We start from the raw sequence: 16,964 nt of genomic DNA, 5'->3' as shown, positions 1-16,964 counted from the left end.
CGTCATAATGTGTGATAAGTGAATTTTTTTTGTCGAGAAATTCAGTGATGTATAATGGAAATAAATACCTATTAGGTATTTTGCACAGTGTTTACAAACATTGGAAGTAAATATCAACATTTTACTTAACGATCGGATATCAAACATATACAATTATTATTTTATTTATTTACTTAAAAAAAATACATATATATTATTTATTATTGGACACTTAACTTCGATTGTCATGTTTCTTCGATTGCTTTCAACCATGTAGTTTAAACGTATTTTGAAGGCTTTCCAAGTAACTAAGACTTTTTGAGAAACTATCGTTTCCGTCAACGAAAGGCTTCAAGTATGATTTTATTTTTTCACTTGCCGATGATTTGTGTATTTTTTCTGTAGGTTTCAACTGTTCCTGTGCACTACCAGACTCGCCTAGCGATGTTTGGATTTCTTTTGGTCCATCAATTAGTTTTGGTTGTTTTTCCGCGTCGGATATTTTAGATTTTTCCAAATTCATTTTTTCTAAATTGTCTTTATTTTCCCTTCCATTAATTAAAGGAGCGTCTGCATGGTATTCTGCGACTATAGATCTTGGTTTTCGACTAAATTTTCTTCGATACTTTGAGTAGAGGCCGTCTAAGATGGTTGGCTGGTCTACTTTGGGGATATCGGAATTTTTGTTATTTGACATACTTTTCACATTTGGTGATCTTTCATTGTTATCCTTTTGAGCTTTGCCTGTAATTAAACAGGGTTTCATTTTCTGGAGTTTATTTTCTTTATCATTTTGTTCCTCTTTCGTTTCTATTACATTCGTTACTGGATCGGCAAATTGTACAGCGCCGCTTTTTCTCTCTTTTATATTGATGTCCAAATTTATATTTTCGGGTTTTAAAATTCCTTGATTTTGATTTTGATTTTCAATTTTTTCTGTTGACGCTGTTGTCATTTTAGGAGCTTTGCTAGACCTATAAATATATGAGGGAATACCTTCAATTAATTTATCGCTGTACGACCCAAACGAGGTTCGTCCAACTTTCTGCTTATCAGGGATCGTGTGTAATGTATGTGGACTTAAGGGGATGTATGTATCTCTAGGATTGGTCTCTGATTTATTTGTCAATTGATCTAGAATATGATCCACGACTTTTGGTAGATTTGATTCTTTTGGAATATCTATTGCCAATTTCGATGTTTCTGGTTCAGGTACTGGATCTACATTATTGCTAATATTTTTAGAATCCAAGCCCGTATGCCTTGGTAAATCTTTATCAACAGTCTTCATAGGTGCAAGAAATTGATTTGGTCTATCTTGGTAAAGAACTAATGTACGATCTAAATTTTCTGGGTGCTGCTCGTGCTGTGGTGTAATGGTAGAGAGATTTTCTTCTTCTGAACTGATTTTTGGGGAATCAATGTCAGTAAGCGTAGTATTTGTTTCATTATCTATATTATTATTTTCAAATAATAAACTTCTTTTCTTGGTTTCATTTTCATGTTCGCTTAAATCTTTGCTCAGAGGTACTGGATCTACAATACTGTCAATATTATTAGAGTGCAAGCCCGTATGCCTTGGTAAATCTTTATCAACAGTCTTCATAGGTGCAAGAAATTGATTTGGTCTATCTTGGTAAAGAACTAATGTACGATCTAAATTTTCTGCGTGCTGTGGTGAATTTGTCGATAGTTTATCTTCTTTGTTAACATTATTGTTAATATTTTTAGAGAGCGAACCCGTAAGGCTTGGCAAATCTTTATCAACAGTCTTCATAGGTGCAAGAAATTGATTTGGTCTATCTTGGTAAAGAACTAATGTACGATCTAAATTTTCTGCGTGCTGCTCGTGCTGTGGTGTAATGGTAGAGAGATTTTCTTCTTCTGAACTGTTTTTTGGGGAATCAATGTCAGTAAGCGTAGTATTTGTTTCATTATCTATATTATTATTTTCAAATAATAAACTTCTTTTCTTGGTTTCATTTTCATGTTCGCTTAAATCTTTACTCAGAGGTACTGGATCTACAATATTGTCAATATTATTAGAGTGCAAGCCCGTATGCCTTGGTAAATCTTTATCAACAGTCTTCATAGGTGCAAGAAATTGATTTGGTCTATCTTGGTAAAGAACTAATGTACGATCTAAATTTTCTGCGTGCTGTGGTGAATTTGTCGATAGTTTATCTTCTTTGTTAACATTATTGTTAATATTTTTAGAGAGCGAACCCGTAAGGCTTGGCAAATCTTTATCAACAGTCTTCATGGGTGCAAGAAATTGATTTGGTCTATCTTGGTAAAGAACTAATGTACGATCTAAATTTTCTGGTGCTGCTCGTGCTGTGGTGTAATGGTAGAGAGATTTTCTTCTTCTAAACTGTTTTTTGGGGAATTAATGTCAGTAAGCGTAGTATTTGTTTCATTATCTATATTATTATTTTCAAATAATAAACTTCTTTTCTTGGTTTCATTTTCATGTTCGCTTAAATCTTTACTCAGAGGTACTGGATCTACAATATTGTCAATAAAATTAGAGTGCAAGCCCGTATGCCTTGGTAAATCTTTATCAACAGTCTTCATAGGTGCAAGAAATTGATTTGGTCTATCTTGGTAAAGAACTAATGTACGATCTAAATTTTCTGGGTGCTGCTCGTGCTGTGGTGTAATGGTAGAGAGATTTTCTTCTTCTGAACTGATTTTTGGGGAATCAATGTCAGTAAGCGTAGTATTTGTTTCATTATCTATATTATTATTTTCAAATAATAAACTTCTTTTCTTGGTTTCATATTCATGTTCGCTTAAATCTTTACTCAGAGGTACTGGATCTACAATATTGTCAATATTATTAGAGTGCAAGCCCGTATGCCTTGGTAAATCTTTATCAACAGTCTTCATAGGTGCAAGAAATTGATTTGGTCTATCTTGGTAAAGAACTAATGTACGATCTAAATTTTCTGGGTGCTGCTCGTGCTGTGGTGTAATGGTAGAGAGATTTTCTTCTTCTGAACTGATTTTTGGGGAATCAATGTCAGTAAGCGTAGTATTTGTTTCATTATCTATATTATTATTTTCAAATAATAAACTTCTTTTCTTGGTTTCATTTTCATGTTCGCTTAAATCTTTGCTCAGAGGTACTGGATCTACAATACTGTCAATATTATTAGAGTGCAAGCCCGTATGCCTTGGTAAATCTTTATCAACAGTCTTCATAGGTGCAAGAAATTGATTTGGTCTATCTTGGTAAAGAACTAATGTACGATCTAAATTTTCTGGGTGCTGCTCGTGCTGTGGTGAATTTGTCGATAGTTTATCTTCTTTGTTAACATTATTGCTAATATTTTTAGAGAGCGAACCCGTAAGGCTTGGCAAATCTTTATCAACAGTCTTCATAGGTGCAAGAAATTGATTTGGTCTATCTTGGTAAAGAACTAATGTACGATCTAAATTTTCTGGTTGCTGCTCGTGCTGTGGTGAATTTGTCGATAGTTTATCTTCTTTGTTAACATTATTGCTAATACTTTTAGAGAGCGAACCCGTAAGGCTTGGCAAATCTTTTTCAACAGACTTCATAGGTGCAAGAAATTGATTTGGTCTATCTTGGTAAAGAACTAATGTACGATCTAAATTTTCTGGGTGCTGCTCGTGCTGTGGTGTAATGGTAGAGAGATTTTCTTCTTCTGAACTGATTTTTGGGGAATCAATGTCAGTAAGCGTAGTATTTGTTTCATTATCTATATTATTATTTTCAAATAATAAACTTCTTTTCTTGGTTTCATTTTCATGTTCGCTTAAATCTTTGCTCAGAGGTACTGGATCTACAATACTGTCAATATTATTAGAGTGCAAGCCCGTATGCCTTGGTAAATCTTTATCAACAGTCTTCATAGGTGCAAGAAATTGATTTGGTCTATCTTGGTAAAGAACTAATGTACGATCTAAATTTTCTGGGTGCTGCTCGTGCTGTGGTGAATTTGTCGATAGTTTATCTTCTTTGTTAACATTATTGCTAATATTTTTAGAGAGCGAACCCGTAAGGCTTGGCAAATCTTTATCAACAGTCTTCATAGGTGCAAGAAATTGATTTGGTCTATCTTGGTAAAGAACTAATGTACGATCTAAATTTTCTGGTTGCTGCTCGTGCTGTGGTGAATTTGTCGATAGTTTATCTTCTTTGTTAACATTATTGCTAATACTTTTAGAGAGCGAACCCGTAAGGCTTGGCAAATCTTTTTCAACAGTCTTCATAGGTGCAAGAAATTGATTTGGTCTATCTTGGTAAAGAACTAATGTACGATCTAAATTTTCTGGGTGCTGCTCGTGCTGTGGTGTAATGGTAGAGAGATTTTCTTCTTCTGAACTGATTTTTGGGGAATCAATGTCAGTAAGCGTAGTATTTGTTTCATTATCTATATTATTATTTTCAAATAATAAACTTCTTTTCTTGGTTTCATTTTCATGTTCGCTTAAATCTTTACTCAGAGGTACTGGATCTACAATATTGTCAATATTATTAGAGTGCAAGCCCGTATGCCTTGGTAAATCTTTATCAACAGTCTTCATAGGTGCAAGAAATTGATTTGGTCTATCTTGGTAAAGAACTAATGTACGATCTAAATTTTCTGCGTGCTGTGGTGAATTTGTCGATAGTTTATCTTCTTTGTTAACATTATTGTTAATATTTTTAGAGAGCGAACCCGTAAGGCTTGGCAAATCTTTATCAACAGTCTTCATAGGTGCAAGAAATTGATTTGGTCTATCTTGGTAAAGAACTAATGTACGATCTAAATTTTCTGGGTGCTGCTCGTGCTGTGGTGTAATGGTAGAGAGATTTTCTTCTTCTGAACTGATTTTTGGGGAATCAATGTCAGTAAGCGTAGTATTTGTTTCATTATCTATATTATTATTTTCAAATAATAAACTTCTTTTCTTGGTTTCATTTTCATGTTCGCTTAAATCTTTGCTCAGAGGTACTGGATCTACAATATTGTCAATATTATTAGAGTGCAAGCCCGTATGCCTTGGTAAATCTTTATCAACAGTCTTCATAGGTGCAAGAAATTGATTTGGTCTATCTTGGTAAAGAACTAATGTACGATCTAAATTTTCTGGTTGCTGCTCGTGCTGTGGTGTAATGCTAGAGAGATTTTCTTCTTCTGAACTGATTTTTGGGGAATCAATGTCAGTAAGCGTAGTATTTGTTTCATTATCTATATTGTTATTTTCAAATAACAAACTTCTTTTCATGGTTTTATTTTCATGTTTACTTAAACCTTTACTTAAGGTATTTCACTTTCTCTGTTCTTCCTTTCTGATTTACTTGCATCCCTATTGTCAACACTTGATTGGTTGTTTTGTTCAATATTTTCAGATTGTAAGACTTTATTGTTTGGTAGTTCTTTCTCAGTCGTGTTTATTGGAATAGAGTAATGATCAGAATTTTTTACCGCTTTATCCGAATTTTTAAATGACCTGTTTTCAATGTTATGATTTCTTGGCTCTGTATTTGTTGGATTTTCCAATTCTTTGTTTGACATATTTGTTTGTAATTTAGGGTCAGTACTTGAAGTAACCATTTTCTCATCTTCCTTTTTATTCTCTAATGATAAATCACTTTCTGTGCTCTTATTTTCTGATTTAGTTGCATCACTATTGTCTATACTTGAATGGTGGTTTTCTAAAATATTTTCAGATTGCATGACTTTATTGATTAGTAGTTCTTTCTCAATCGTGCTTATTGGAATAGAGTAATGATCAGAATTGTTTACCGCTTTATCCGAACTTTTAAATGATCTGTTTTCAATGTTTTGAGTTTTTGATCCAGTATTTGATGTACTCCTAACTTCTTTCTCTGAAATATGTGTTTGTGGTTTAGGGACAGTACTTGAAGTAACCATTTCCTCATCTTCCTTTTTATTCTCTAATGATAAATCACTTTCTGTGCTCATATTTTCAGATTTAGTTGCATCACTACTGTCTATACTTGAATGGTGGTTTTCTAAAATATTTTCAGATTGCATGACTTTATTGTTTGGTAGTTCTTTCTCAGTCGTGTTTATTGGAATAGAGTAATGATCAGAATTGTTTACCGCTTTATCCGAACTTTTAAATGACCTGTTTTCAATGTTATGATTTCTTGGCTCTGTATTTGTTGAATTTTCCAATTCTTTGTTTGACATATTTGTTTGTAATTTAGGGTCAGTACTTGAAGTAACCATTTCCTCACCTTCCTTTCATTTTCTAATGATAATTCACTTTCTGTGCTCTTATTTTCTGATTTAGTTGCATCACTATTGTCTATACTTGAATGGTGGTTTTCTAAAATATTTTCAGATTGCATGACTTTATTGTTTGGTAGGTCTTTCTCAGTCGTGTTTATTGGAATAGAGTAATGATCAGAATTGTTTACCGCTTTATCCGAATTTTTAAATGACCTGTTTTCAATGTTATGATTTCTTGGCTCTGTATTTGTTGAATTTTCCAATTCTTTGTTTGACATATTTGTTTGTAATTTAGGGTCAGTACTTGAAGTAACCATTTTCTCATCTTCCTTTTTATTCTCTAATGATAAATCACTTTCTGTGCTCTTATTTTCTGATTTAGTTGCATCACTATTGTCTATACTTGAATGGTGGTTTTCTAAAATATTTTCAGATTGCAAGACTTTATTGTTTGGTAGTTCTTTCTCAGTCGTGTTTATTGGAATAGAGTAATGATCAGAATTGTTTACCGCTTTATCCGAACTTTTAAATGACCTGTTTTCAATGTTTTGAGTTTTTGGATCTGTATTTGTTGAATTTCTAACTTCTTTCTCTGAAATATGTGTTTGTGATTTAGGGACAGTACTTGAAGTAACCATTTCCTCATCTTCCTTTTTATTCTCTAATGATAAATCACTTTCTGTGCTCTTATTTTCTGATTTAGTTGCATCACTACTGTCTATACTTGAATGGTGGTTTTCTAAAATATTTTCAGATTGCATGACTTTATTGTTTGGTAGTTCTTTCTCAGTCGTGTTTATTGGAATAGAGTAATGATCAGAATTGTTTACCGCTTTATCCGAACTTTTAAATGACCTGTTTTCAATGTTATGATTTCTTGGCTCTGTATTTGTTGAATTTTCCAATTCTTTGTTTGACATATTTGTTTGTAATTTAGGGTCAGTACTTGAAGTAACCATTTCCTCATCTTCCTTTACATTCTCTAATGATAGTTCACTTTCTGTGCTCTTATTTTCTGATTTAGTTGCATCACTATTGTCTATACTTGAATGGTGGTTTTCTAAAATATTTTCAGATTGCAAGACTTTATTGTTTGGTAGGTCTTTCTCAGTCGTGTTTATTGGAATAGAGTAATGATCAGAATTGTTTACCGCTTTATCCGAATTTTTAAATGACCTGTTTTCAATGTTATGATTTCTTGGCTCTGTATTTGTTGAATTTTCCAATTCTTTGTTTGACATATTTGTTTGTAATTTAGGGTCAGTACTTGAAGTAACCATTTTCTCATCTTCCTTTTTATTCTCTAATGATAAATCACTTTCTGTGCTCTTATTTTCTGATTTAGTTGCATCACTATTGTCTATACTTGAATGGTGGTTTTCTAAAATATTTTCAGATTGCAAGACTTTATTGTTTGGTAGTTCTTTCTCAGTCGTGTTTATTGGAATAGAGTAATGATCAGAATTGTTTACCGCTTTATCCGAACTTTTAAATGACCTGTTTTCAATGTTATGATTTCTTGGCTCTGTATTTGTTGAATTTTCCAATTCTTTGTTTGAAATATGTGTTTGTGATTTAGGGACAGTACTTGAAGTAACCATTTCCTCATCTTCCTTTTTATTCTCTAATGATAAATCACTTTCTGTGCTCATATTTTCTGATTTAGTTGCATCACTACTGTCTATACTTGAATGGTGGTTTTCTAAAATATTTTCAGATTGCATGACTTTATTGTTTGGTAGTTCTTTCTCAGTCGTGTTTATTGGAATAGAGTAATGATCAGAATTGTTTACCGCTTTATCCGAACTTTTAAATGACCTGTTTTCAATGTTATGATTTCTTGGCTCTGTATTTGTTGAATTTTCCAATTCTTTGTTTGACATATTTGTTTGTAATTTAGGGTCAGTACTTGAAGTAACCATTTCCTCATCTTCCTTTTTATTCTCTAATGATAAATCACTTTCTGTGCTCTTATTTTCTGATTTAGTTGCATCACTATTGTCTATACTTGAATGGTGGTTTTCTAAAATATTTTCAGATTGCACGACTTTATTGTTTGGTAGGTCTTTCTCAGTCGTGTTTATTGGAATAGAGTAATGATCAGAATTGTTTACCGCTTTATCCGAATTTTTAAATGACCTGTTTTCAATGTTATGATTTCTTGGCTCTGTATTTGTTGAATTTTCCAATTCTTTGTTTGACATATTTGTTTGTAATTTAGGGTCAGTACTTGAAGTAACCATTTTCTCATCTTCCTTTTTATTCTCTAATGATAAATCACTTTCTGTGCTCTTATTTTCTGATTTAGTTGCATCACTATTGTCTATACTTGAATGGTGGTTTTCTAAAATATTTTCAGATTGCAAGACTTTATTGTTTGGTAGTTCTTTCTCAGTCGTGTTTATTGGAATAGAGTAATGATCAGAATTGTTTACCGCTTTATCCGAACTTTTAAATGACCTGTTTTCAATGTTATGAGTTTTGGATCTGTATTTGTTGTATTTTCCAATTCTTTGTCTGAAATATGTGTTTGTGATTTAGGGACAGTACTTGAAGTAACCATTTCCTCATCTTCCTTTTTATTCTCTAATGATAAATCACTTTCTGTGCTCTTATTTTCTGATTTAGTTGCATCACTACTGTCTATACTTGAATGGTGGTTTTCTAAAATATTTTCAGATTGCATGACTTTATTGTTTGGTAGTTCTTTCTCAGTCGTGTTTATTGGAATAGAGTAATGATCAGAATTGTTTACCGCTTTATCCGAATTTTTAAATGACCTGTTTTCAATGTTATGATTTCTTGGCTCTGTATTTGTTGAATTTTCCAATTCTTTGTTTGACATATTTGTTTGTAATTTAGGGTCAGTACTTGAAGTAACCATTTTCTCATCTTCCTTTTTATTCTCTAATGATAAATCACTTTCTGTGCTCTTATTTTCTGATTTAGTTGCATCACTATTGTCTATACTTGAATGGTGGTTTTCTAAAATATTTTCAGATTGCACGACTTTATTGTTTGGTAGTTCTTTCTCAGTCGTGTTTATTGGAATAGAGTAATGATCAGAATTGTTTACCGCTTTATCCGAATTTTTAAATGACCTGTTTTCAATGTTATGATTTCTTGGCTCTGTATTTGTTGAATTTTCCAATTCTTTGTTTGACATATTTGTTTGTAATTTAGGGTCAGTACTTGAAGTAACCATTTTCTCATCTTCCTTTTTATTCTCTAATGATAAATCACTTTCTGTGCTCTTATTTTCTGATTTAGTTGCATCACTATTGTCTATACTTGAATGGTGGTTTTCTAAAATATTTTCAGATTGCATGACTTTATTGTTTGGTAGTTCTTTCTCAGTCGTGTTTATTGGAATAGAGTAATGATCAGAATTGTTTACCGCTTTATCCGAATTTTTAAATGACCTGTTTTCAATGTTATGATTTCTTGGCTCTGTATTTGTTGAATTTTCCAATTCTTTGTTTGACATATTTGTTTGTAATTTAGGGTCAGTACTTGAAGTAACCATTTTCTCATCTTCCTTTTTATTCTCTAATGATAAATCACTTTCTGTGCTCTTATTTTCTGATTTAGTTGCATCACTATTGTCTATACTTGAATGGTGGTTTTCTAAAATATTTTCAGATTGCATGACTTTATTGTTTGGTAGTTCTTTCTCAGTCGTGTTTATTGGAATAGAGTAATGATCAGAATTGTTTACCGCTTTATCCGAACTTTTAAATGACCTGTTTTCAATGTTATTGATTTTTGGTCTGTATTTGTTGAATTTTCCAATTCTTTGTCTGAAATATGTGTTTGTGATTTAGGGACAGTACTTGAAGTAACCATTTCCTCATCTTCCTTTTTATTCTCTAATGATAAATCACTTTCTGTGCTCTTATTTTCTGATTTAGTTGCATCACTACTGTCTATACTTGAATGGTGGTTTTCTAAAATATTTTCAGATTGCATGACTTTATTGTTTGGTAGTTCTTTCTCAGTCGTGTTTATTGGAATAGAGTAATGATCAGAATTGTTTACCGCTTTATCCGAATTTTTAAATGACCTGTTTTCAATGTTATGATTTCTTGGCTCTGTATTTGTTGAATTTTCCAATTCTTTGTTTGACATATTTGTTTGTAATTTAGGGTCAGTACTTGAAGTAACCATTTCCTCATCTTCCTTTTCATTCTCTAATGATAAATCACTTTCTGTGCTCTTATTTTCTGATTTAGTTGCATCACTATTGTCTATACTTGAATGGTGGTTTTCTAAAATATTTTCAGATTGCATGACTTTATTGTTTGGTAGGTCTTTCTCAGTCGTGTTTATTGGAATAGAGTAATGATCAGAATTGTTTACCGCTTTATCCGAATTTTTAAATGACCTGTTTTCAATGTTATGATTTCTTGGCTCTGTATTTGTTGAATTTTCCAATTCTTTGTTTGACATATTTGTTTGTAATTTAGGGACAGTACTTGAAGTAACCATTTCCTCATCTTCCTTTTTATTCTCTAATGATAAATCACTTTCTGTGCTCTTATTTTCTGATTTAGTTGCATCACTATTGTCTATACTTGAATGGTGGTTTTCTAAAATATTTTCAGATTGCAAGACTTTATTGTTTGGTAGTTCTTTCTCAGTCGTGTTTATTGGAATAGAGTAATGATCAGAATTGTTTACCGCTTTATCCGAACTTTTAAATGACCTGTTTTCAATGTTATGATTTTTGGCTCTGTATTTGTTGAATTTTCCAATTCTTTGTCTGAAATATGTGTTTGTGATTTAGGGACAGTACTTGAAGTAACCATTTCCTCATCTTCCTTTTTATTCTCTAATGATAAATCACTTTCTGTGCTCTTATTTTCTGATTTAGTTGCATCACTACTGTCTATACTTGAATGGTGGTTTTCTAAAATATTTTCAGATTGCATGACTTTATTGTTTGGTAGTTCTTTCTCAGTCGTGTTTATTGGAATAGAGTAATGATCAGAATTGTTTACCGCTTTATCCGAATTTTTAAATGACCTGTTTTCAATGTTATGATTTCTTGGCTCTGTATTTGTTGAATTTTCCAATTCTTTGTTTGACATATTTGTTTGTAATTTAGGGTCAGTACTTGAAGTAACCATTTTCTCATCTTCCTTTTTATTCTCTAATGATAAATCACTTTCTGTGCTCTTATTTTCTGATTTAGTTGCATCACTATTGTCTATACTTGAATGGTGGTTTTCTAAAATATTTTCAGATTGCAAGACTTTATTGTTTGGTAGTTCTTTCTCAGTCGTGTTTATTGGAATAGAGTAATGATCAGAATTGTTTACCGCTTTATCCGAATTTTTAAATGACCTGTTTTCAATGTTATGATTTCTTGGCTCTGTATTTGTTGGATTTTCCAATTCTTTGTTTGACATATTTGTTTGTAATTTAGGGTCAGTACTTGAAGTAACCATTTCCTCATCTCCCTGTTTATTCTCTAATGATAAATCACTTTCTGTGCTCTTATTTTCTGATTTACTTGCATCACTATTGTCTATACTTGAATGGTGGTTTTCTAAAATATTTTCAGATTGCAAGACGTTATTGTTTGGTAGTTCTTTCTCAGTCGTGTTTATTGGAATAGAGTAATGATCAGAATTGTTTACCGCTTTATCCGAACTTTTAAATGACCTGTTTTCAATGTTATGAGTTTTTGGTTCTGTATTTGTTGAATTTTCCAATTCTTTGTCTGAAATATGTGTTTGTGATTTAGGGACAGTACTTGAAGTAACCATTTCCTCATCTTCCTTTTTATTCTCTAATGATAAATCACTTTCTGTGCTCTTATTTTCTGATTTAGTTGCATCACTACTGTCTATACTTGAATGGTGGTTTTCTAAAATATTTTCAGATTGCAAGACTTTATTGTTTGGTAGTTCTTTCTCAGTCGTGTTTATTGGAATAGAGTAATGATCAGAATTGTTTACCGCTTTATCCGAATTTTTAAATGACCTGTTTTCAATGTTATGATTTCTTGGCTCTGTATTTGTTGAATTTTCCAATTCATTGTTTGACATATTTGTTTGTAATTTAGGGTCAGTACTTGAAGTAACCATTTTCTCATCTTCCTTTTTATTCTCTAATGATAAATCACTTTCTGTGCTCTTATTTTCTGATTTAGTTGCATCACTACTGTCTATACTTGAATGGTGGTTTTCTAAAATATTTTCAGATTGCATGACTTTATTGTTTGGTAGTTCTTTCTCAGTCGTGTTTATTGGAATAGAGTAATGATCAGAATTGTTTACCGCTTTATCCGAATTTTTAAATGACCTGTTTTCAATGTTATGATTTCTTGGCTCTGTATTTGTTGAATTTTCCAATTCTTTGTTTGACATATTTGTTTGTAATTTAGGGTCAGTACTTGAAGTAACCATTTTCTCATCTTCCTTTTTATTCTCTAATGATAAATCACTTTCTGTGCTCTTATTTTCTGATTTAGTTGCATCACTATTGTCTATACTTGAATGGTGGTTTTCTAAAATATTTTCAGATTGCAAGACTTTATTGTTTGGTAGTTCTTTCTCAGTCGTGTTTATTGGAATAGAGTAATGATCAGAATTGTTTACCGCTTTATCCGAATTTTTAAATGACCTGTTTTCAATGTTATGATTTCTTGGCTCTGTATTTGTTGAATTTTCCAATTCTTTGTTTGACATATTTGTTTGTAATTTAGGGTCAGTACTTGAAGTAACCATTTTCTCATCTTCCTTTTTATTCTCTAATGATAAATCACTTTCTGTGCTCTTATTTTCTGATTTAGTTGCATCACTATTGTCTATACTTGAATGGTGGTTTTCTAAAATATTTTCAGATTGCAAGACTTTATTGTTTGGTAGTTCTTTCTCAGTCGTGTTTATTGGAATAGAGTAATGATCAGAATTGTTTACCGCTTTATCCGAACTTTTAAATGACCTGTTTTCAATGTTATGATTTCTTGGCTCTGTATTTGTTGAATTTTCCAATTCTTTGTTTGACATATTTGTTTGTAATTTAGGGTCAGTACTTGAAGTAACCATTTCCTCATCTCCCTTTTATTCTCTAATGATAAATCACTTTCTGTGCTCTTATTTTCTGATTTACTTGCATCACTATTGTCTATACTTGAATGGTGGTTTTCTAAAATATTTTCAGATTGCAAGACTTTATTGTTTGGTAGTTCTTTCTCAGTCGTGTTTATTGGAATAGAGTAATGATCAGAATTGTTTACCGCTTTATCCGAACTTTTAAATGACCTGTTTTCAATGTTATGATTTCTTGGCTCTGTATTTGTTGAATTTTCCAATTCTTTGTTTGACATATGTGTTTGTAATTTAGGGACAGTACTTGAAGTAACCATTTCCTCATCTCCCTTTTTATTATCTAATGATAAATCACTTTCTGTGCTCTTATTTTCTGATTTACTTGCATCACTATTGTCTATACTTGAATGGTGGTTTTCTAAAATATTTTCAGATTGCAAGACTTTATTGTTTGGTAGGTCTTTCTCAGTCGTGTTTATTGGAATAGAGTAATGATCAGAATTGTTTACCGCTTTATCCGAACTTTTAAATGACCTGTTTTCAATGTTATGATTTCTTGGCTCTGTATTTGTTGAATTTTCCAATTCTTTGTTTGACATATTTGTTTGTAATTTAGGGTCAGTACTTGAAGTAACCATTTCCTCATCTGCCCTTTCATTCTCTAATGATAATTCACTTTCTGAGCTCTTATTTTCTGATTTACTTGCATCACTACTGTCTATACTTGAATGGTGGTTTTCTAAAATATTTTCAGATTGCATGACTTTATTGTTTGGTAGTTCTTTCTCAGTCGTGTTTATTGGAATAGAGTAATGATCAGAATTGTTTACCGCTTTATCCGAATTTTTAAATGATCTGTTTTCAATGTTATGATTTCTTGGCTCTGTATTTGTTGAATTTTCCAATTCTTTGTTTGACATATGTGTTTGTAATTTAGGGACAGTACTTGAAGTAACCATTTCCTCATCTCCCTTTTTATTATCTAATGATAAATCACTTTCTGTGCTCTTATTTTCTGATTTACTTGCATCACTACTGTCTATACTTGAATGGTGGTTTTCTAAAATATTTTCAGATTGCAAGACTTTATTGTTTGGTAGTTCTTTCTCAGTCGTGTTTATTGGAATAGAGTAATGATCAGAATTGTTTACCGCTTTATCCGAATTTTTAAATGACCTGTTTTCAATGTTATGATTTCTTGGCTCTGTATTTGTTGAATTTTCCAATTCTTTGTTTGACATATGTGTTTGTAATTTAGGGACAGTACTTGAAGTAACCATTTCCTCATCTCCCTTTTTATTATCTAATGATAAATCACTTTCTGTGCTCTTATTTTCTGATTTAGTTGCATCACTATTGTCTATACTTGAATGGTGGTTTTCTAAAATATTTTCAGATTGCAAGACTTTATTGTTTGGTAGGTCTTTCTCAGTCGTGTTTATTGGAATAGAGTAATGATCAGAATTGTTTACCGCTTTATCCGAATTTTTAAATGACCTGTTTTCAATGTTATGATTTCTTGGCTCTGTATTTGTTGAATTTTCCAATTCTTTGTTTGACATATTTGTTTGTAATTTAGGGTCAGTACTTGAAGTAACCATTTCCTCATCTTCCTTTTTATTCTCTAATGATAAATCACTTTCTGTGCTCTTATTTTCTGATTTAGTTGCATCACTACTGTCTATACTTGAATGGTGGTTTTCTAAAATATTTTCAGATTGCAAGACTTTATTGTTTGGTAGTTCTTTCTCAGTCGTGTTTATTGGAATAGAGTAATGATCAGAATTGTTTACCGCTTTATCCGAACTTTTAAATGACCTGTTTTCAATGTTATGATTTCTTGGCTCTGTATTTGTTGAATTTTCCAATTCTTTGTTTGACATATTTGTTTGTAATTTAGGGTCAGTACTTGAAGTAACCATTTCCTCATCTTCCTTTTTATTCTCTAATGATAAATCACTTTCTGTGCTCTTATTTTCTGATTTAGTTGCATCACTATTGTCTATACTTGAATGGTGGTTTTCTAAAATATTTTCAGATTGCAAGACTTTATTGTTTGGTAGTTCTTTCTCAGTCGTGTTTATTGGAATAGAGTAATGATCAGAATTGTTTACCGCTTTATCCGAATTTTTAAATGACCTGTTTTCAATGTTATGATTTCTTGGCTCTGTATTTGTTGAATTTTCCAATTCTTTGTTTGACATATTTGTTTGTAATTTAGGGTCAGTACTTGAAGTAACCATTTCCTCATCTTCCTTTTTATTCTCTAATGATAAATCACTTTCTGTGCTCTTATTTTCTGATTTAGTTGCATCACTATTGTCTATACTTGAATGGTGGTTTTCTAAAATATTTTCAGATTGCAAGACTTTATTGTTTGGTAGTTCTTTCTCAGTCGTGTTTATTGGAATAGAGTAATGATCAGAATTGTTTACCGCTTTATCCGAACTTTTAAATGATCTGTTTTCAATGTTTTGAGTTTTTGATCCAGTATTTGTTGAACTTCTAACTTCTTTCTCTGAAATATGTGTTTGTGATTTAGGGACAGTACTTGAAGTAACCATTTCCTCATCTGCCCTTTTATTCGCTAATGATAATTCATTTTCTGAGCTCTTATTTTCTGATTTACTTGCATCCCTACTGTCGTTACTTGAATGGTGGTTCTCTAAAATATTTTCAGATTGCAAGACTTTATTGTTTGGTAGGTCTTTCTCAGTCGTGTTTATTGGAATTGAGTTATTATCAGAATTGTGTATTCCGTTATCCAACTTTTTAATGATCCTTTTTCAATGTTACGATTTCTTGGTCCAGTATTTGTTGAATTTTCCAATTCTTTGTTTGACTTATCTGTTTGTAATTTAGAGACAGTACTTGAAGTAATCATTTCCTCATCTGCCTTTTTATTTTCTAATGATGTTTCCATTTCTGTAGTTTCATTTTCATATTTACTCGTACACCTACTTTCTTCACTTGATTGGTTTTTCTCCGCAATATTTTCAGTTAGCAAATCATTTTTTTTTGTTGGGTTTTTTAGAGTCGTTTCTATTGTTGTTTTGTAAACATCTGGACTATCTAAACCTTTATCTGAATTTTTTAATGACTCGGTTTTCATATTACTTTTTATTGGTTCTGTATTTGTCGTAGAATTTTCCTCATCGGTAGTGCTAATTGTTTTTGATTTAAGGTCACTATTTGATGCAGTCATATCCTTAATTGCATGTGTGTCCTGTTTAGGTATATTTCTTTCTGTACTTTCATTTTCTGATTCACATGAGTACCATTTTTCTTCACTTTTTTGGGGTTTTCTACAATATTTTTTTTTTGCAGATCTTCCTTGTTTGTTAGTTTCTTTTTAGTCGTCTCCAGTGGTTCTGTGTAGTTAACAGGACTGTTTTCATCTGAGTTTTTAAAAGATCTATTTTGTATATTACGCTCTATTGGTACATTATTTGTCGAATGGTTTTCTTCGTTGGATGACTTAATTTTTTGTGTTTTAGCTTCAGTACTTGAAATATTCATTTTCTCATCTACTTTAACATTCTCTTTTGAAATTTTGCTTTTTCCGTTTTCATTTGCGCCATTATTACTATTATTTATTTCTGTTTTCGTATGTACTATTGAATCATCCAAGTACGGGTCATTCAAGACATTTTTTAGAACAACATCTTCTGGTATAGGTATCTGGTGTCTTCCTACATCAATAACTGGTTCT

General features: G+C 31.6%; 1 protein-coding gene across 1 annotated transcript; it reads right to left on the bottom strand.

Annotated features, from left to right (window-relative positions):
• Window positions 1–244: 244 nt before the first annotated feature.
• On the bottom strand, window positions 245–16,457 carry LOC126833865 (MATH and LRR domain-containing protein PFE0570w-like). Its single transcript, XM_050565424.1, has 8 exons — window positions 16,022–16,457; window positions 14,429–15,917; window positions 13,466–13,786; window positions 8,655–9,616; window positions 6,229–8,538; window positions 5,294–6,115; window positions 4,224–5,183; window positions 245–2,073 (listed from the first exon to the last, which is right to left on the bottom strand). The coding sequence occupies exons 1-8, from the start codon at window positions 16,455–16,457 to the stop codon at window positions 245–247; spliced, it is 9,129 nt and encodes a 3,042-aa protein (XP_050421381.1).
• Window positions 16,458–16,964: the final 507 nt, after the last annotated feature.

Source organism: Adelges cooleyi, unplaced genomic scaffold (genome assembly GCF_023614345.1).
Source record: "Adelges cooleyi isolate 19-005CV unplaced genomic scaffold, UGA_ACOO_1.1 ACOO_flye_CR_arks_rails_tigmint_CR_PRNA_2, whole genome shotgun sequence".
Taxonomy (NCBI): domain Eukaryota; kingdom Metazoa; phylum Arthropoda; class Insecta; order Hemiptera; family Adelgidae; genus Adelges; species Adelges cooleyi.
Note: the sequence above shows the minus strand (reverse complement) of the source record. Positions and strands in the feature narration are given on the sequence as shown.